We start from the raw sequence: 20,241 nt of genomic DNA on the forward strand, positions 1-20,241 counted from the left end.
CGGCAACCTGTGAAATAATGCATTGAAAAATATGCACAATAACATAATTCACAAATCATCTAACTCATTACAAATATTTTGTAATGTGCAATTATTCAGTTCTGATGTTATTTAAATAGCATCTATCACTTATATATTTTAAGTAGAGTCAAAATATGAAACCACAGAACCAAGAGCAAAGCTACTTTATGTGAGCAATAATGCATGATAGTATGCAGAAATCCAATTTCAACTTCATGTCTTCATAAAACGAGTCCTTATTTCGAGATTGCAAGTCCTTCTCTCTCTTTCCCCAATTCTCTGGAGAGCTCATATCTTTTACTTTTTCAGTTGCCATGGATATTTGTGGCGAGGCACGTGATTGGATGTTACCGTATAAATGCTCCTTCAGGTTTTTCGACAAATTTCTCTCCAAAACTGATAATAAGCACCTCCAAGCATGCTCATTCTCACATGTTGTGACGTTTCACTCATCTACTATGTTATGCAAAAGGCATACGAGAGGTTTGGACTCACACACAGAACAAAGAGCACCGTGTGTTGACCCCCAGTTGATGGAACTGCGATCAATGCAATCTTCTGCAGCACAATCCCAAGCCAGTGTCATCTTCTATCTATCTCTCCGCGTAAAACTGCATGGTGAAATGTGTGAAATCAATTTTGTATTCAATTAAAGAGGAGACAGACAGCCACAGTGGCCTGACTGCAGAGGTCACCCTGAGTATGCGCCCTGTGTGATGGCAAACTCTAACACGTGTGCATGCACAAACACACACCCAGAGCAGCAGGAACGGAGAGAAAGTATTTGCACTGTATGTGCTTGTGTGAATGTGCGTGTGAGGACATTGTTAGATTTTCTGTGGTTAATTATTATTATGTGGGGACAAGCAGTACAGAAAATGGATGGATGGATGATTATGATATAAGTATTATCATATATAGTAAAGTTACATTGATACTGCCTTGACAGTGTCCATGAAAACATTATCAAACATTAATAATATTTAATTAGTAATTAGTATAAATGGAAAATACTGTCGTCTTCAGATTTTATATTAGCTCTAACAGGGTAATCTTCGAACCTAGACATCATTTTGAATTTTGACACTTTTGTTTTGTAAATAGCAATCATTTTCACAATATTCCTTTTTATGTTTGAGGGAAATCCTGCTAGGAACCTTTAATACGGAGGAACTGTTTCCCTGCACTTCATTTCCACTCGGTAGACGTTGCTGTTGTACAAGGCTCTGGCACGCCATTGTGACTGTGAAGTACTGCATCCTACTTTTCTCACACACACAGTCTTTAGAATAACGACAAAGGGAAACAACGATGGCTTCGGACTCTTGGGCCCAGGCTGTTGACGAACAGGAAGCGGGAGCAGAATCAGTAAATGTAAATGTGCTAGTTTACGTTGAGTTAGCCTTGAAGATGTTTTAGTCATAGGCCTAGCGCTGTACAAAATGAATGCTTACTATTTGTCTGGCGTTAAGCCAGACATTGTTTCAACACAAATCTGCGTGTATTGCCGTGCCTTCGGATATTTGCTTAGTTTAAATGCAAGTGCTAAAATGCCCCAAATTAGCCGGTAACGAATTGCTGCGTGCCTTGTGCGTTGCTAGCTTTTGCAGAAGCTACCATCAAAGAGGTAATTCATTGAGACAGCTTTAACTGGCTGGCAACTGAATGATGCAAGAGGTTCCAAAATAGCTTAACCTGATTAAGTAGAAGCATTGGCTTCTTCTAGATTTGTGCTTTCCAAGTTTTATGTTTCAGGGTCACGTTTATAAATATATATAACAGTTGACCATTACTGCCGTTAACATGTTTTCCTAGTCAACTGTGGTAAACTGTTTTTCTCCAGATTGGAAACCTTCAACTAAAGGATGCACCCGGAGAAAACGGTATGTTTGCAAAGTGATGAGACTAATTTCAAGCATGAAAAGGCTATAAAGTGATTTTGCTAAGGAACATCTGTATCATCAGCAGGCAGTACTTTTGTAAAGTCAGAAGCGGGAGATAAGACTCCAGGAAAGACTACAGATGAAGATGACCGTGGTAAGCTGATGTGATTATGTATTCCCATACAGTAATTGAATTGTTTTGTCACCCCAAACGCTCCTCACAACAATTGTGCTGACATAATTATGGACCGAATAGACATGATGGAGCAAAAGGGTAGAACATCAAAGTAAAAAGCTGTGATCCAATCGAGCAAAAGTTGGATCAAAGTAAAAAGCTTTGATCAATGATGCTGTTTATATTCCAAACCAAAAAGGTAGAACATCAAAATAAAAAGATGTGGTCCAATGATGGTATTTATATTATATTATAATTTTCAACACTTGCTAGAAATACCCCAGAGAAGACACAGAAAAAATAAGTCATGCTAAGAAATTATTGTATGCTTCCACATACTCCTTGCAACGTGTTCACATACTCGTCATTACTTTTTGGTGCAATTAATGAGTTTGCGTCGGTTCAGAAGTCGAAAATTGGCACGTACGTAGATGCAGAAAATCCGCGCAGCTTCCGCTCGTATCTCAAAATGTCCGTAAGTATAGGCGTTCGTAAGTAGAGGTACCACTGTATATGCAAGTTTATCATGGTCGCTTTTACTCGTATGCTTTGCATGGTCCTTCAGATCAGTAACAATTCCTCCCATCTTAAAAACGCAATTTCTACTCTTTTTTTTCCGCAGAAGACAAAGCGGCCCAGTCATTGTTGAACAAGTTAATCAGAAGTAATCTTGTCAACACCACAAATCAAGTTGAAGTTCTTCAGAAGGATCCCAACTCTCCACTGTACTCTGTAAAGTCCTTTGAGGAGTTGCGACTGTAAGTGTATCATTCTTTAATTTATTCATAATCCCTCTTGTGTGTCCTGGCAGTGATTTGGTGCGTCTGCCATAAATGAAGAATGAGCTCATGTCTGTGGATGTTATCCAATAAACATTACACACCACGGCAGATGCGCTCGTATTGAAAAGGGAAAAATAAAATTTGCGTTCTGCAAAAGTGTGGCAGAAGTGCTAGATGTTCATTACATGCCCAATTTGTTGTATTCCTGCCAAACTTGATCAATAGACCAAAAATATTTTTTCTCATATGTGCAGTAAACCACAGCTCCTTCAGGGTGTCTATGGCATGGGTTTTAACCGGCCCTCCAAAATCCAGGAGACCGCCTTACCTATGATGCTTGCTGAACCGTGAGTATGCTGTACATTGACTGTGATGTGCTACTTTTCTGAACTAAATATATGATGCGACTAAAGTCAGTTTGTTTTGATTTTTCTGTTTAGTCCACAGAATCTCATCGCCCAGTCTCAGTCAGGAACAGGAAAAACCGCTGCCTTTGTGCTTGCCATGCTCAGCCACGTCAATCCAGACAACAAATATCCCCAGGTTATTTTTTAGAAATTTTACCAGTGATCCAAATGACTGCAGATGGGTTTATCCTTAGTCCTTGTGTGACCTGCGAGTTAGATTTCTAAATCTCTTTTTCCTTTTCCACCAGTGCCTGTGTTTGTCACCCACCTATGAACTGGCGCTTCAGACTGGCAAAGTCATTGAGCAGATGGGCAAAAACTATCCTGAAGTCAAACTAGTTTACGCCATACGAGGAAATAGGCGTAAGTTCACATCAAGTGCCATGTTGACGTTCTCGTCTGGTACTCGGCGTGTTTTTGTGTTGACAAAGTTTCTTTGAAAATTTCCCAGTGCAGCGAGGCGTGAAGCTTCAGGAACAGATAGTCATTGGCACGCCCGGCACCATGCTGGACTGGTGCAGCAAATTGAGGTTCATTGATCCCGAGAAGATTCGGGTGTTTGTGCTGGATGAGGCTGATGTCATGATCGCAACGCAGGGTCACAAAGACCAGAGTATTCGCATCCAGAGGTAAGAATGAATATTAAAAGATGCACGCATGAAAATTAAAATTTTACTGTAGGTGCCCAGACAAGGCAATAATAGCCTGACTAAATGAAGGTCCTATAAGGGAGGACCAGGATGGCACCAAAGGAATCTATGTTTAAAACTTATCAAGTAATGGCAAATAGGTTCCTCCACAAAAATCTGCAATTAGGAGTATTTACGAAAGCCGAACCATGAAAATGTGGGAGTCCACTTTGTGTGTCTGTTCGGATTTTGAGTTTCCACTGAAGGATGCTAGGATTTTAATTTGTTCTTTGCTACACAGGATGCTGCCCAAAAACTGCCAGATGTTGCTGTTCTCAGCTACGTTTGAGGAGACCGTGTGGGACTTCGCCAGGCGCATCGTGCCCGACCCAAATATCATCAAATTGAAAAGAGAGGAGGAGACGCTGGATACTATCAAGCAGTACTATGTGTTGTGCAACAGCAAGGAGGAAAAGTTTGAAGCCCTGTGCAACATCTATGGCGCCATCACCATAGCCCAGGCTATGATTTTCTGCCATGTGAGGCACTTCCCTTCCCCCAGCACTTTCCGATTGATAGATTATAAATGGTATCACATTTTCCTGAGAAATGTTCCAGAGTTTATTAAGAACTTCACAAGACTGGCGTCGCATAAATTCGTTATGTTCCTTGAGTGTCTGGCTGGTAAATGAACTGGTGACTCTGCTTTCCTTCATGTGATCCAGACAAGAAAGACCGCAGGCTGGCTGGCAGGAGAGCTTTCCAAAGAGAACCACCAGGTGGCGCTGCTTAGCGGGGAGATGCAAGTAGAGCAGAGGGCAGCTGTCATTGAACGCTTCCGAAATGGAAAGGAGAAGGTGCTTGTCACCACAAATGTCTGTGCCAGAGGTGAGGAACCCATGCAGACCAAGTTGAACATATCTATTTTATAAATATGTATGTATAGTAATAAAAAATACATTAAATTGGACATATGTCACAAAATTAAGGCAGTGATGCGACGGCCTGGCCGTAGAAGTAATACAGGGTGTCGATGCTCTTTTCACAATTTAAGTAATTTATTACAAAAGCAAATAAATGACTAAAATAATTATGAAATATGTAAATATTTAACAATTATTTAGTCTTCCACTTCTCCCTATCAATTGCTTTTGTAATATTGTTTTAACATGTATTCTGACTGTCAACACCCTGTATGCTATTAGAGAAGATACCGTATGTATTCTTCATACATTGAAAATATTAATGTCAATTTCCCTTATCACCTCTCGCCTTGTTTTTTTTTTTTCTTTCTGTACTTGCTGTCCACCAGGAATTGATGTGGAGCAGGTATCGGTGGTGATCAATTTTGACCTACCTGTAGACCAGGACGGTAACCCAGACAACGAGACGTACCTGCATAGGATTGGGCGCACGGGTCGGTTCGGCAAAAGGGGGCTGGCCATCAACATGGTGGACAGCAGAATGAGTATGAACATTCTCAACAGGATCCAGGAGCATTTTAGTAAGTATTTATCCTTGCCATTATCTATTGTATTGGCCAGGTTCAATGTAATATATATATATATGTGCATTTTTATTCGTCCACTGGCAGAAAAAAACACTCGCTGGTTTTCTCTTTTCCAGATAAAAAAATTGAAAAACTCGACACACACGATCTGGATGAAATCGAGAAGATCGCCAACTGAAAGACCAAGTGTGCTGACAAAGTGGACGCCAGCTAGACTTACGCTCTGCAAAGACTGTATGCTTCTTTATGCTGGCTTTTTAAGTTTGTATTTTATTTTAAGCCGTTAGGGTGGAGGGGGCAAAACCACATATACTGCACGTTTACATACACTTCAGTCTGTGGAACATACCCTATTTCACTCTTTTTACTATAATGAAATTTTATTTTGTAATGCTGAAACAGAGACTCGCCTTGTACACGTTTTAACTGTCAAGTAACTCCTAAAACCCCATTTGACTCTGCTGTTCATACATATATGAACATTTTTCATGAATGTATCCTCTTTAGGTCATTACAACATTGACAGTGTGTGGAAAGGGTGAAGTTGGGTATACTGCTGCTCTGAGTGCAGAGGCGTCATTTTGGGTGATGACTGATGGATGGATTTTAGGGTCTATGCAAATTTAGAGTATACTCACATGACAGAAATGAAATTAACCTCAACTTATCTTCAGGGTGCGTAGCCAAATGCCAAAATGGAGATGACCTACCAATAACTCCTCAACATTTTAGATCATTCTGGAGTAAGGCCCAGTCACGCGTCCCTCACAATTTTATTTATAGAGTATTAAGACTGCTCAGCTGTAACATGTAGTTGTTTTTAAACATGTGACGTGATTCTTAGTTTTTTTTAAAGATGTGAACCATTAAGGTTCGATGTGATTTTGTCTCACAATCTCCTCAGTCAGGGTTGGACTTGTGCACCATTCTTCTTCATCATCCAAACTACAAAGTTCTCAATGATTGTGAGTGAGCTAAATACACAAAGCCTTCCTCAAGTGCATTATGTATTCATATACTTTTGTTATTGGTAATCCAAAATATTGGACTTCACATGCTGAATGACACTTGAAATTTGTATCTATTGAACTCTTAAACCAAATACTGAATTGACTTGAGGACCTATGCCAATCAGATTTACCGTGTTAAAAAAACACGGTCGCATAATAGAGGACGTGTACTTGTGTACACATTTAAAATCTACGGGGACAAATAAATTGTGTGACTGATTAGTGTCACTTCTGAGAAGTGCAAAAACACATTCCTCATGAGGTTCAACTTTGACTGTCGCAGCTTTAGAGAAGAAGAAAAAAAAAAAAGATTGGCTGTATCTATCAGTGAGTGAACATGTGAGATCAGTCCTTCAAATCATTGAAGGACTGTAAAGGGTCAGATTGAACCTTCAACAAACCTCATTTGGTTCCCACTGGCACTGTCAACACTGGTGGCGGTGGTCCGCTTTTATTCATTCCTGTTTGCAGGGAATACATGCAGCCAAATTTAAGGCTTGAGTACTAAATATCCACATGGATCATCTGTGAAAACAAAACCGTGTATGCAGTTTCATTTGGATGTAGCGTAAGACATGGTGGGCATGTGTGTGTGGTATGCCACAGTCTGTTTAGATGCGCACACAGCAGCAACACTCCCCATGTTGTAAACCTTGTTTGATATTAGAAGATACCTTTTTGTTCATGGACACACAGGAAGTAGTCTTAAGAGTAATGTGTTTAGAACAAGATAGGCTCAACTGTTTGTGTGGTCAAAAAGCTGAGCTACGGATACGGTCATGTATTCATTTGAATAAAAATGTGTAGGTGGTCAACTGTTTGCAGCGTCCTATGTGTCATACAACAAAAACAGTATTAACCAGAGAGGCTTAAATAAAAACTTTATTAAATGGATGTTCAGTTTGGAGTTTGTGCATCACTCATCAAAACTTCAGTTGAGGTTTTTGGTGAGAGCAGCAGATCTGATGGAACACAAAATAGTTTTTCTTTCAGTAATTAACATATCAAACCTAACTTTTTCTACACTACAGATGCTGTGAAGCAATGCATGAAGCCCCATGAGATGCATACAGCAGTGAATGTATTTGATTGCTTGTGTTATTTAATACATTGCTTGTACAATTCCCATAAAGGATTAAGTCATTTACAATTGATATGAAAAAAGTCTTGATATTAAAAGAGTCAAGAATAATCCGTGATTCAACTAATTGCTTACTTACCCGACTTGTTGTAGTCCACCCTGGTGAGGAAGAGGCCACGGGGTGGAGCAACGAGATTCGGTGGATAAGCCAGAGTGTCCCGAGCCTCCATGATGTCTTTCAGCTCGGTGAGTGAGATCCTTCCCTGGCCCACGGCCACGAGGGCCCCCGTCATTCTGCGCACCTGAAGCAACAATGACACAGTTTAGCTTGGGATCTTTAAAGAAGAAACAAGGTACTGTGATTACAGAATTCCAGGAGAGTTTTAATGGGACGATATGGGAATATACTGGATATGTGCAGCGGAACATATTGCAACGTACCTGCTTGTATAGAAAAGATTTGCTTTGAAAAGTCAACTCCCAAAATGGAATCTCTCTGCAAGATACCATGGAACCATGTTAGAGTATCCATTTTGCATGCGTCTACCATCTTGGTATGCGTACAAAAAACCTTGTCATTTGGTAGACCTTTTCCTCAAATTAGTAGGTAATTATTCATTCATATAAATTCTTCCTATATCCTAATTGCTTAACAATACTGTATGTCTACTTTACTCGTTCAACCCTGTTTACCTGTGGAAGTGCTCACATGCAAATGCTCTCCCAGGCTGTATGCTGGCGACATCCAGCGTCTTTACAGGGTTTTTGAAAGGCATGTCGGAGTTGACTGCCCTGAAGCTGCCGAAGTCGTGAGTTCCCATCAACATGGTGGCCGCTTCGCTCATTGCTTCCATATCGAGCTCGCTGACAACAAACAAGTGTGACCAAAATCATATTTACAAGACAAGTTGTACAGATCAATTTCGTTCTTTTGAAGTCATATTTTGGTGCGGTTGGACTTTTTAGAGGTTCGCCTGTAGATGTGTGATTCGACACTTGAAACACGTCACAATTTACACTTTCCATTTGTAGCCGTGGAATAATTTATTGGTTAACTTGCACATATTTCTGAGTCACAACGCCACGAAAGCGTTTCAAGCGTGCCAATGTGAGGCTTGCTGGATGGTGGAGAGGGTGGGCTGGCGCCTGGTTTCCTCAACAAGCGAATGTCAGCTCTCAAATATGATCTGATAGATACAGCGAGCGGGGAAGAATGAAGAGAATGTCTCACTAATTACGAGCATAACGCCTTCATTCAAAATGTGGAACGTGACAGCGGGTCTGAAATGAACAAAGTGGAAAACACGAGCTTCATTTACTGCTTAAGCGTGTTCAACAGACACGGAAATGAATTTGTACGACCACATCACCTGAAAGGCAACAGTTTTGAAACGTGACGAGGTTTTCTCGCATTTTAAACTGTGACGTGATGACTCAGCAAATCTATGACAGCCTCTCGACAAATAACTTAATACTGTATTTGTGTTCATTTTTCCATCTGTATGTTAGTGACTACTTCCTGGTTGCTGATGGATGGCGCAAGACACGACTTTTGGTTTTGTGGAGGTCATCGTGATTCGGCTTTGACAAAAGCAGATGAGAGAGGGGGACATTTCTTTCAGCAGTGACGCAAGAGTAGATCAAACGGGGATGCTCGGGGGCGGAAGGACGAGGCGGATGCTGAAAATGTGAGACGGGATAACGAAGCGAAAGAAAGCAGGGGAAGACTGATCAGGAGAGCGAGAGAAGAAGACGTGTGGGTGCTGCTCGGCATGTGTTTAAGCCCGCAGCTTATCTTGGCCTACTTTCCGCCCTCCCTAAAAAAAATTAAAAAAAAGAGACGACAAATGCTCTTACAGTACGTGCTCCCTAAAATGTGTTTCATCACGCTCCTGCTTCCAATTCCCGTCAAGAGAACATCATGTAAGCAGCAAATCTCTTCCAAAAACATTCCCCCCTCTTTCTTTCTCACCCCGACATCCATTGTTTCCCACATCTTTGCATGTCCTTTGTTTTTGGGACGTCGGCTCGGATAAAACGTTTGACTTGAGTCGACTGGCCCTAATTTGCAGTTGCGACTGAGCACATGTGGATTATTCATGTGTCTAACATGTTATTGTTTCTGCAAGGGAGGGAGGGAGGTAGGGCATACGATTGAGCTCTGTATGAGTGGGAATCATACATCGCACACCGTTGACTCACGTGTGGCGGAGATTCCAGCACATGTCGCGTTCAACCAGGGGAAGCTGAGAGGGATGGGAAATACCCAGGGCGATGCGGTAGACATACGTCCGGGAGAGGGCTCGAAAACGGGCGTGGAAGTCATCTGGCACGCGATAGGCGCGGGTGACGCTGGCAAAGGGGGGAAATATGTATTAGTTACATCATTGGAATATTAGAATGCAGTATTAACATTGTCAGTATGCTGGCAGGCATAGTTACAACAGGAAAGGTCACTAAAACAGGAAAGGTCATGCTGCTAGCTAGCAAGGCTAATGCGACTACTGATCAAAAGCATCCTTCATTCTCTCCCACATTGGAACAGATGGTTTTCTAATACAAGTCATAAAACCTGTGCATGGGTCTTTGTCTAAAATGCCAATGATGCAGCTTTTATACAAAAGCGCAGCCATTGTCAGAGAGCATAGAGCTCAGAAGAGCCGAGCGCTTACGCTCAAATATTTAGCATTAGTTCAGGATGAGACGAGCTTTGATGTGCATCCAGCAGAGGGACACTGAACGCTTCCTGCTTGTGACATTTAGACCACTCTCTCTTTTGATATCAGATCCAGCGATGGGAAACAATGAATCGGCCTGTGTGTGGTATTTGAATGGAATTAAGGTCAGTGTCATTTCCAATCACGACATCTGCTTTGAATTGAAACTGTGCACAATGGTGAACCACCAGATTTTGACACCACATGAAGAAATCCTGATTGGATGTGCCATATGCATTTTTCTTCTCGAATCTTAATGAGCTGTTGAGTCGATCAGCTGTCAGAAAATGGTCTTTTCACAACATGTATTGTCAATTATGCATATTTATTTGTTATAGTACTGCCATCGGTTAATCTTGGAAACAATGTTGGTTGCAAAAAATTGGACTTTTCTTCCAGGCCACAACACTCACTAAGACAGGCTTGGTTGGCATGCTCACGCAGGAGGTGACCGTCGGAAGGTGGCAGGGTCAAGAACGATGCTGTATGCATCATACATGCATGTGCGCATGCTAGCAGGCCTATTTCTGCTCACCGAGTTACATTAGAGAGCTCAGTGCCCGAGTGTGTGTGCGTGTTTCCAGTGCACGAGAAGAGAAAGTAGGTTACGAGGGAGGGGATCGGATGCGACACGTGGCATTTGAAAGCTTTACGTCTTCTAATGGCACCTGCTGAAATGTGAAGTGACAGCGTTTGCAAAACAAACACATCACCACACATTTCTATTTAACAAAAAGGCAGTTTGCCAACTAACTGTGTGCCTTCAATCAGTAAACAGAGTGTCAATAGGGAACCCGATCAAATCTGTTTTGGGTCCAAACTCAAATTTTGGAAACTCCGGTCTTAGGAGACATTACAATGTGTTGTGTTCATCCTGAAGTTTGCACTAGTCGAGGAAAAAGTTATTTCCATTGGGTGTTGCAGATGCATACGTGTGTGTTATTGGATCCTACAGAGCAAAAAGCAGAGCGGAGAAAACCTTCTCTCTGCAGGTTGAAGGATTAGTGGGATGCAAGTGGGATGCTGGGATCCTTTCTGCTTCTCTCTCCCCCATTTGTTTCCCAATTGGCTCGTTCTCCTTCACACTCTCACCTCTCTATCTGTTCTGACATTTATTCGGTGCTTGACTTCATCCCACTCCTACTCTTTGACGTTATACACACTAGTGTGCTGCGAAAGATCATTGAATCGACATACCTAATTTGCTCTGGTTTGAGGTGGTAATTGAGCGCCTCAATTAAAATGTCCTCAGTAAATGGCGGCTTGTCGTTCTTGCGTTGGAAATCAAAGTGAGCAGAGTTAGAGAGAGCGTGGACGCCACTATCTGTCCTGCTGGAAATGGACACAGACACTGGGTTGAGTGGCCTCAGTCTTCTTAATGCATTCTGTAGCCACAGGGGGGGAGAGAGAAATGACCGGACATAAAATAAGATCTCATTGGAAAGTTCACTTTTTAAGATCCAGCCATCCAGTCTTTGGTTAACATACATGTTCGTGCTACCAATTTGTTGTCAGAATACTCAATTCTGCTCAAGTAACAGTGTAAATATTGAACTTTCTCCACAAATGTGTTTTAATATTACTAGATACTAGGCCTATAATAGAGGATGTTTGAGCATTTAATAAATCGTGTTGAGTTAGTTACCTCCAAGTGATCTTGGACCCCTTTTCTCTCCAGTTGATGTGGAGGCACTTTGACTGCACCACTGAATAAAACACGAAACACTTTATGCCGGTTATGCTCCATAAATCAAATGTACTGTATGCAAATAATGGCCTACCTGTATTTAGTTCCAATGTATTGGAAAAAGATGAGGTAACGTGTGTGATTAGACATGACCTCGTTCGATGTCATTTGCAAAAGGGTTGCATACTTAAAAGCTACAGGGGGACACTTTTGCAAAAAAAATAAAAATGCATTGAATAACTAACTCAACAAGGGTGAACCGTTAAACGTCGCGCTGGTGCGTGCAGCAGAAGAGAAGATATTGTTGAACATGCTGCGAGTTGCAGCCGGATGTAGGCACACTCGGATTTGTAGTCCGGAAGCAGTCTTCTAACAACCAGAGGACAACTCGCGTTCCGACAAATTTGGCCATTTGATATGCTACATAGCGAAATGCAAATGAAAAGATATATTCACACAATGGTTCGATACCAAACTCTGCATTTGCCGATTTAAAATGTACGAGTTATAGTTGCAGTAGGACGTTCTCTGTTCTGTCGCTTTTTGATTGCGACATCACACGTCGGCAAGTAGTAGCTATCTGTCCCAATAAAAATTAATGAGCAAAAAATTATATTGACAGGAAACAGACATGATGAAGTTGTGAAAACTGCTTGTATGGCCACGTAATGGATCAATCTGTCGTATTTAAGTGGAATCACGTTAAATGTTTGCATTATTGTGTGAATGGTGATTAAATGAAGTCATCTTGTTATTGCAGCAGTGCAGTGTTTCAAATATGCATTTTCATGGAGACTGGATTTTGTGTCAGGAAATTGCAACATGACTTTTGTGTAACTTTGTACGTAGCACTAAACAGAAAAAAAGATTTAAAGGTAAAAAGCACAATTTGTAAAGTAAAGTTACAAATAAAAATGCACTCTACTGGATTAAAAATGTAATCAGGTTGTATCTCATCTAAGCGTATTTCATTCTGATTCTGCCTGTTTCAACCTTTGGTATTTTTCTGTTCTTGCAGGTCGTCGCTAGTCGGCGCGCTCTTCTTCCAACTTGGTTCGCCAACGCGCACTCCTCCCCTCCAGCCGTCCTCCTCCTCTCTGCTTGTAGTAATTCAGTCACTGAGCACTCGGCTCGACTTTTTGGTGTCACGGTGCCACTGGGAAGGAACTGCCGCGCGTCAGGGACACGACCAGCCGCCGTCCATCCCCTCGGTTCACAGCGACTAGCCGCCGCGGGCGATGACACTGGCGCACTGATCCGGGAATACACAACGAAGACGCAAAAATGACGGTGGATTTTGAAGAATGCATCAAGGATTCGCCCCGGTTCAGGTAAGACGGCTGCGCTAAACGGCACGCCTTCTTTTACGCATAATTTTTTTTTTCTCCTGGGATTGTGCTTGCATCAACAGGGTGGATAAATCATCCGCTCCTTCATGGCATTTAAAGGGGAATGCTGTATTACTAGTAAAAATGCATTTATGTTATGTATGTAATTTGCGAATGTGTATTGCAAGCAACGTTGGCTCAGTATAAACGCAGAAGGGACAAATGTATATCATGCTCAGGCCACTAAGGAGCCATTCGCTTAATTGATAGGTCTTGTTGAGATCATTCATTTATCTATGTGGCCTTCGTGCGACAGTGAGTGTGTGTGTGTGTGAAAGAAAAACCTTTCGTGCTTTTGCATGAATGCATAGTGGATGTCCACGCAGCTGCATTTGACTGGCCAAGCAATCAGCGGGGAGGTTTGAATGCTCTCTGCGGGAAACAGAGCATTTTTCCCGGGCATGCATCCAGATGTTTAGCCCCCTTGTGGGTAGGGGGGGGGGGCGCACTCCATCCACGTGCCAGCCTGGTTTCTAGCTTCACATGCAAATCAACGGAAACAAGTAGTTCCATGCTGTCAGCGTCTGTCTCTGACGTGTTGCTTTCCTTTAGTTTAGTTTAACAGATGACAGACGACCTCAGTCAGAGGATGGAGCGAGCGTGCTCACGGCATTCGCTTTGATGGATGGCGAGGACGAAAGGTCACAGGAGAGGAAAAGAGAGGGTCCGCGTTGAAGCGATATCTTCTGACTGCTCCAATGCTGAGTGCTATTTGGAAAAATCCGCCTTACACAAAGGACAGAATGTCGTGTTGGCTAAAAATGAGGTCATGATGTAACCGTTGGTCATAATGGTGGCTGCTCTGTCATTTACACCCAGCATGTTATAGATACTTGCAAATAGACAGCAGACAACAATGTGTAGTTGCGACTCAAATGCTCTGCCTGGCTGCCAGAAACATCCAGTCAGCCAATTTTCCACATTTATGATGTTGAGGGTTTCAGGCAGCTGGAACCTGTGGCAGAAACCAACTGTGTTCAGCAATGAGTTTCTATGAGTGGCTGACCGTCAACTGCTGGTTTTGCCCAATTCAAAATTTCTAAATGGCTCACTTGTGGGTTTTTTTTTTTTTGGTTTGATCATGCGACTGATCAGCTGCCTTAAATGATTGAACCAATACAAGCGTTCAGATTTCTCAAGTCTTTCAACACGTTGGAACCATAAAATGATCCTTGCATGCATCAGGTCGGGCTCCCGCAATTCAAAAGGACATTCTTCGTCATTGAAGGTGACTGAAGCAAGTCGGAATGTTTCGAGTCGTGCTGCGTTTTCAAAGTGACCGGCTTCTTGGCTGTGGTTGTTGTGTCATCTTAGAAAAGCAGCATAAGAGTCATTGCTGTGTTCTCCCACGCCCGACGCTACAGCGGCTCCTTCACGCCCACTCTCAGCAGGTCTTAACTTGTGCATGTTTTTGCATGACTGAGTATTGGAAGAGTATTGAAGGTATGCTGGGCATCTGTAACAAACATCTCTTTGTTCGATTTGATCAACCTCTTTGTGCTGCATTGTCTGTGTCGCGCTCACCTGCTGTGTTCATTCACCTCGACAGTGTGGAGATAAAGCTGGCGCACCTGCTCAGTGTGGTCGGACAAGAAGGTTGTCATTTGATTCTATCGAGGCGGGCTCGTTTATTGCTTTGGGTAGCCGTTGGTTTTTATTGAGCTAGCTGTTTCTGGTAGTTTCATTTTATGTATAATGATTGTTCAAGGCTGGTTTTCAAATTACCATCAGCATCAAATCCATCACTATTAACAGAAGTTTGAAACCATTTTCTTTAAGGGGGCGGTTTATTTAGATTGTATCGCTCAGTTTTTTCTACTTTTTTGTAATCCTGCTAACACTCAAACACTCATGTAACCTGTTGACGCCATTCAATTGAATATGTCCAATCCTATATTGTGTAAAAAAAAAAATAAAATCGATGAAGTTTTAAGTTGGGCAATTCAATAAAACTATTTTTAGTTTTGCTGTTGTGGAAATCGGCTGTCCCACATTTCACAATAAAGAAATAAGAAAATTCCAGAACTGATTGTTCCCTGTATTGTCCTCCAACTTAAGGATATAATTAAAAACAACTCAGCATTTTTTTGGGAGCCAGCAACTTGCTTGCTTTGTTGCCATAAATGTGAATCATTTATATTTTAATGTTTTGGCCCCCAAAATACACAGTTTTTTTTTTTACAGCATCCATCACATTAAAATTTCATTTCTGAATCTAAATTGAACTTTTTGTTTAACAGTTACCAAACTGCAGGGCACACTAATGTAGTTTAAAAATGATTCTTCGAATAATTTGATCAACATATGCACACAGAACTACAGTTTTGTGTAGCGCTAGCATTTTAGTTGTTGACCGACCTTCTGCTTTAACAAAACCCATATGCCACGTTTCCTTGTCTTTGAACTGTCTTGTAAATATGAAAAATGGCCTCCAGTAATATTTATCCCCGGTCAGCGTGTGCACAGAACCCAACACCCGGACCGGTCTGCTTCCTCTTCACCCACTCTGCCGCATGGCCTCCGAACAAGTTGAGCGGCTCGGCCTCATTCACAATTTGATAAACAAACAATGGGACGTCATTGAAACGGGTGTCTGCCGTCATTCCAAAAACAAAACTGATTTAGGACACAGTCTTCATGTTTGTGCTGACTTTGAATGATCATTCTTCACCTTCATACGTGCAGGTGAATGTCGTTCAACCTGCTCGATGGCTGAGATTATAATCACATCTCTCCGGGTTTCAGGTAGTTTAGCCACATGTGTACAAGGGTATTGTCGTGCAGAATACTTTTTTTGTGTGTCTTTCTCAAAGTGGAGCGGGCGTGGAAGATGACGTTGTGCTGCTTCCCCCGAGGTTTTTTTTTTTTGCCTCGTCTAGAGTGGTTGCTATGGTTACTTGCAAGGGAAAAAAAAACGGATGAGCGGTCACAATCTGTCTGGCTATATTTATTTGAAAAGCCAGCATTGGGTGGCAAAAGGTTGTGAACAAAAGAAGGGAATCCTGTGGTTTATTGAAATATTGACCACAATCAATCATGTTGATCTATTTAAAATATTTTGAAAGTGCTGCAAATGTGGCTTCCTGACATGACTTTTAAAATCTGCTGTCTATTTATTTGCAGATTAAAGTGTCCTCTCGATGCTCTGGGTATCTGTCTGGCGCCGAGCCTTTGCAAAAATGTCTGGATTACTTCCTGCGTCATGCTTTTAATCCTGCGTATCATCTCTTCACCTGTCTGAGATAATGCGGACTGATGTGCCAGCTGCCTGAAATATGAAAATGCAACCGTCCTAAGTGAGAGGGGGCTAAAATTGCCGGAGTTTGGAAAAGTGTAAGAGGATGAAGTGACAGCAGAGTGAAGTTGTTTTTTCCACACAGTGTCCTTACTGCTACTTTGAAATCCCCCTTTGACCCTCGCTGGAAATAGACACCAGCAAACATTAAGACGGATTCCAGACCACTCACATTAAGTTGCCTCAATCTAAACCAACGGCTACGACGTGACCCCAATGCTTATTCTATACTGCACATTATGTTAAAGATAATTTGACAATGCACAGCTCTGCTTAAGAATTCTACATTTTCTCTAAATTGCTTGCTCCGTAAATCTGGCAAATGCTATAAAATCAACAACTGTTCCATTTGGCCATAATCTCTCCGGATTTGCAGCACAGAGATGTCGATTTTCTTTTGAAGGTATAGCAGGGCCAAACAAGTTATTTCTATTTGATATAGTCGCTTTTATGATGGCAATGTATTTGTGGCCTGATATTGCTTTGCTCCGAATGGAAAAAAATGCCCAAAGTCCAAAGTCTTCCCAGAAGAGTGGAAACTGTTTTAAGTGTACGTGGGGGGGAGGGCTTTACTGTCTTTCATTTTTACTTTCACTAGTCTCCTGTGCAATCATGTCATCTGTTCAGATCAGCAATTAAAAAGCAACTTTAGATCCCAAAGAGCTTTGTCTATTAACAAAGCTCATCCTCTTTAAGCAAAATAACATTTGAACTCGAGTAGCAATCAAACCTTCGAACCGTCTCGACCTTTTAGCGGATGCAATAAGTGCTTGTAAAATATCAAGAAGATCCCGTCAATACTACTAGAAGTCTCCTCACAAGTGCAGGAAAGACCACCGTCTGTCATGTCAGGAGCACGAAACATTCCAGCGACTTCAAAGACTTGTGAGGATGCTGTGGCACAGCGGAGGGCAGCAAGGCGTCTCTCTGTTTGTTCTGACGGGCTCTCACACTTGTCGTTATATAAGCGTCTGATTGACACATTGCTGAGATGCTTATGACCAGCAGTGAAAGTAACAAGTCTGGATGCAAAATTGTCATGCGTGGGCTGAGCACATTTTCTTAACATACGTGGTCTTTGCATGCCTGTGGGTACACACAGTAGCCTGACATCATTCCCCGCACGTGGCCACTCCCGCTGAATCCACCACGAAGCAGCTTTCCCGTCGCTCGGCCGCACGTGCTGCTGCGGGGACTTATATGAAATAGGATTATCGGCAAGCACGATCTCTCTGATTCAATCTACTCGATAGTCGACACACAACATTGGCGCTCGGACCCACCGGTTGACTTTCCAGATCAAAATGAATTGAAATGCCAGGTTCTTGTCGACTGGCTTATTCTGGTTCAAAAGATGTTTGTCAGTCGAACAACAGCGTATGTGTTTTTGAGAAATGTTACAAACATTTCGTGGTTTTTTTTTTTTTTTTGCAGCCGCTTTATCAGTTGTGAACATCAGACTCGTGAATGACCTGATTTGTCTTTTTTTTTTTTCTTCTCTCCGCTCAAGCTGCAGGCCCGAGGTGGACCTGTGAAATGCCAAATTCGTCATAGAGATTTGGCTTCCCAGGAAGTCGTTAAATGGTCGCTGTGCAATATGCGGAACGTCACACGTTAGGCCACGCATGAATAAACCCTCTCAGGACTTTACACGTATGTACATGTGTTGAATGGTGGCAAAATGGAGGTAACTGAGAAGCGTGTGTTTAGGTCATGTAGGTGTGTTAAATTTAAAAATGTGCTAAGTTCTTAGTGTGAGAGGTTAAGCAGACTCAATGACCCGTTTGGGTTTGAGCGGTCAACTTAAAGTTTCTTTTTATCTTCGGGTTTATTGATGTAAGCGAACGCAAAAAGCATATTTGCGTGTTGTTCGATGATGAAAATTCACCGCCATCCGTTCGATTGAAGTGGATGTTTGTTCTTTTCTCAATGTGGCAATCATCTGGTGTCATTTAGTTCTTCGTTTAAAAAAAGAGTCGTCTGAACAGAAGGGAGAGAAGTAATCTCATTGTTTTGTCGTTTTCTCTCTCTGATGCTCGTGTTTTCGGATTTGTACTTCTCTCACCTTCAGACTGTGATGCAATTTGGAGAAAGGATGTGAATCATCATCGTCAGACACTCAGAGGATTCGATTCGATTAAGTGCATGTGTCTCGGCGGTTACAAGTCAACGCAGGGAGAAGAGTTGGAGAGGAATGAAGAGGCTTCTAACTGGAATGAAATTAGATCTATGATTTGTTTGACTCGATTCTTTTACTGAAGTGAATCTTTGTCAATCTTTGTCGTTTTTGCGACACATTCGTCATTAGTAACAGGAAGAGGATGAAGAAATGAAGTTGAGGCTTTTCGATTTTTCTCTCACATGCAAGAGTCTGACATCTGGAAACCAGTGGATCTTCTCAAATTAGGAATTTGTTTCACTCGTTTTATTTTAGCTCTGCTATTTGGTTTTGGAACTCGGCGGTTTTCCTCACATCTCTATTTCTATTTTTATTGCTCCCGTTTCTTTTTTGGATGATCTATTTGTTCCGTCTCCCTCCACCCGTGTTGCCTGCTGTGCAATTTCTCGTAGACTACATTATCCTTCGTCAACATTTAGCTCTTTTGGCTAGTCAAGTGCTTTTGATTTCCTGATGGCTGCTTGGCGTGTCACCATCGATCATGCTCTGCACCAGGCCTGACCCCCACTGATCCAAAAAACACAACGGCGCCGAAACCACACGTGATTGACAATCCAATCCTCTGAACAATACAAGCATTTATTTCCCTCTCAGAAACGGATGGATTCCCTTGTCACCGTCCTTTTCACTACATTCTTCCATCTTACATCTCTGTGGAATTCTTTCCGACCAAACGAAAACATTCCCATACGCCGTGTCAGCAGTCCCACACTTTCTCGTATCGTTCCCCTCGAAGCCCCCCCCCGCAGTGTCACACGCATGTACGTACTTCTACATATGGACTGGGCGGGTGTTTCTTTCCATTTGTTGGACGGATTGCCGACGGGATCCAAGTGGGAAAATCCGAACAGCTGAGGCCCAGTCACTGATCAGTAATGGACAGTTTGTCTTGAGTCCAGGCAGGAAGTATTATTCTGTTCCATTGGTATGTGCGTGCAGAGTCATGGCGGGAAAGCCAATGAGTCAATGTGTATGTCCCATTGGACCAGCCAGATGTAGCTGGATGAACAAGAAGGTTGTGTCCGAGAGATTCCTGGCTCCAGAGGAAGGAGATTAAGAATCATGTCTGTGTGAAACAAGCATAAATTTCACGGTAAGCGCCACTGGAAGTTGACTTTGGACCAAAGAGCAAAAACTCATTGTATCTCACAACTGGGGAAAGAATTGCATAGAAGCACATTTTAAAGTCTTTATTTTGCACTTAGTTGTCAACAACAGAAGGTCCAGATTCCATCACGTGTCATTTGCTGCAATTAAAAGGAATAGTTGGAATGTTGTTGCTCCATTTATGGTGACTTAGTGTCATCTGTCAGAACAGCTGATCCCCTCCGTCTAAACAAGAACAGACAGCAACGTGCGCCCAGATTGAGGATTTCTTAAGGCTTTGAGGGCAAACATGATTGGAAAATGTTGTCCAGATCGATGCCAAATGTAAGCTCATCGCTTTCAACATTTCATTATGTGTATCCTGGATCTC

At 42.1% G+C, this 20,241-nt stretch overlaps 3 protein-coding genes across 14 annotated transcripts in view; 2 read left to right on the top strand and 1 right to left on the bottom strand.

Annotated features, from left to right (window-relative positions):
- The first annotated feature begins 748 nt into the window (after nt 1-748).
- On the top strand, nt 749-7,232 carry LOC119122886 (ATP-dependent RNA helicase DDX19B). 7 transcript variants are annotated; one of them, XR_005097970.1, is made up of 14 exons: nt 749-1,395; nt 1,865-1,904; nt 1,987-2,058; nt 2,702-2,837; nt 3,116-3,208; nt 3,302-3,404; nt 3,517-3,631; nt 3,720-3,897; nt 4,199-4,436; nt 4,623-4,785; nt 5,210-5,401; nt 5,524-5,641; nt 6,082-6,150; nt 6,312-7,232. XR_005097970.1 is itself a non-coding variant. In XM_037251531.1 (12 exons), exons 1-12 carry the CDS (start codon nt 1,333-1,335, stop codon nt 5,583-5,585), a joined length of 1,455 nt encoding a protein of 484 aa, XP_037107426.1. In that variant the 5' UTR covers nt 749-1,332; the 3' UTR covers nt 5,586-7,232. The 7 variants fall into 7 exon arrangements, 4 of the variants coding, with proteins under 4 accessions (XP_037107426.1, XP_037107427.1, XP_037107429.1 ...); XR_005097968.1 differs by having other exon boundaries at nt 5,524-6,150; XR_005097969.1 differs by having other exon boundaries at nt 6,082-7,232.
- Nucleotides 7,233-7,281: 49 nt separating this feature from the next.
- On the bottom strand, nt 7,282-12,254 carry pusl1 (pseudouridine synthase like 1). Its single transcript, XM_037251536.1, has 8 exons — nt 11,997-12,254; nt 11,861-11,921; nt 11,413-11,600; nt 9,701-9,850; nt 8,192-8,362; nt 7,940-7,994; nt 7,638-7,800; nt 7,282-7,379 (listed from the first exon to the last, which is right to left on the bottom strand). Exons 1-8 carry the CDS (start codon nt 12,068-12,070, stop codon nt 7,315-7,317), a joined length of 927 nt encoding a protein of 308 aa, XP_037107431.1. The 5' UTR covers nt 12,071-12,254; the 3' UTR covers nt 7,282-7,314.
- A 739-nt stretch (nt 12,255-12,993) lies between these two features.
- acap3b (ArfGAP with coiled-coil, ankyrin repeat and PH domains 3b) overlaps nt 12,994-20,241 on the top strand; it is a 34,938-nt gene continuing 27,690 nt past the window's right edge. For 3 of the 6 annotated variants that reach the window (XM_037251276.1, XM_037251278.1, XM_037251279.1), the window contains exon 1: nt 12,996-13,233. In XM_037251276.1, the coding sequence (XP_037107171.1) occupies nt 13,187-13,233 (47 nt within the window). In that variant the 5' untranslated portion in view covers nt 12,996-13,186. Of the gene's footprint in view, nt 13,234-20,241 lie in introns of all 6 variants that reach the window. The other 3 variants (XM_037251280.1, XM_037251277.1, XM_037251281.1) reach the window with 2 other exon arrangements.

Source organism: Syngnathus acus, chromosome 5 (genome assembly GCF_901709675.1).
Source record: "Syngnathus acus chromosome 5, fSynAcu1.2, whole genome shotgun sequence".
In the NCBI taxonomy this organism is placed as follows: domain Eukaryota; kingdom Metazoa; phylum Chordata; class Actinopteri; order Syngnathiformes; family Syngnathidae; genus Syngnathus; species Syngnathus acus.

What these genes read in the sequence shown, in the direction of transcription:
- LOC119122886 (XM_037251531.1), top strand. Translation starts at nt 1,333, where the DNA reads ATGGCTTCGGACTCTTGGGCCCAGGCTGTTGACGAACAGGAAGCGGGA. An exon ending in GGATGCACCCGGAGAAAACG is followed by an intron (nt 1,905 to 1,986) that starts GTATGTTTGCAA and finishes CTGTATCATCAG; the next exon opens with CAGGCAGTACTTTTGTAAAG. An exon ending in CAGACAACAAATATCCCCAG is followed by an intron (nt 3,405 to 3,516) that starts GTTATTTTTTAG and finishes CTTTTCCACCAG; the next exon opens with TGCCTGTGTTTGTCACCCAC.
- pusl1 (XM_037251536.1), bottom strand. Translation starts at nt 12,070, where the DNA reads ATGACATCGAACGAGGTCATGTCTAATCACACACGTTACCTCATCTTT. An exon ending in GGGTCCAAGATCACTTGGAG is followed by an intron (nt 11,601 to 11,860) that starts GTAACTAACTCA and finishes CTGTGGCTACAG; the next exon opens with AATGCATTAAGAAGACTGAG. An exon ending in AATCTTTTCTATACAAGCAG is followed by an intron (nt 7,801 to 7,939) that starts GTACGTTGCAAT and finishes TTGTTGCTTCAG; the next exon opens with GTGCGCAGAATGACGGGGGC.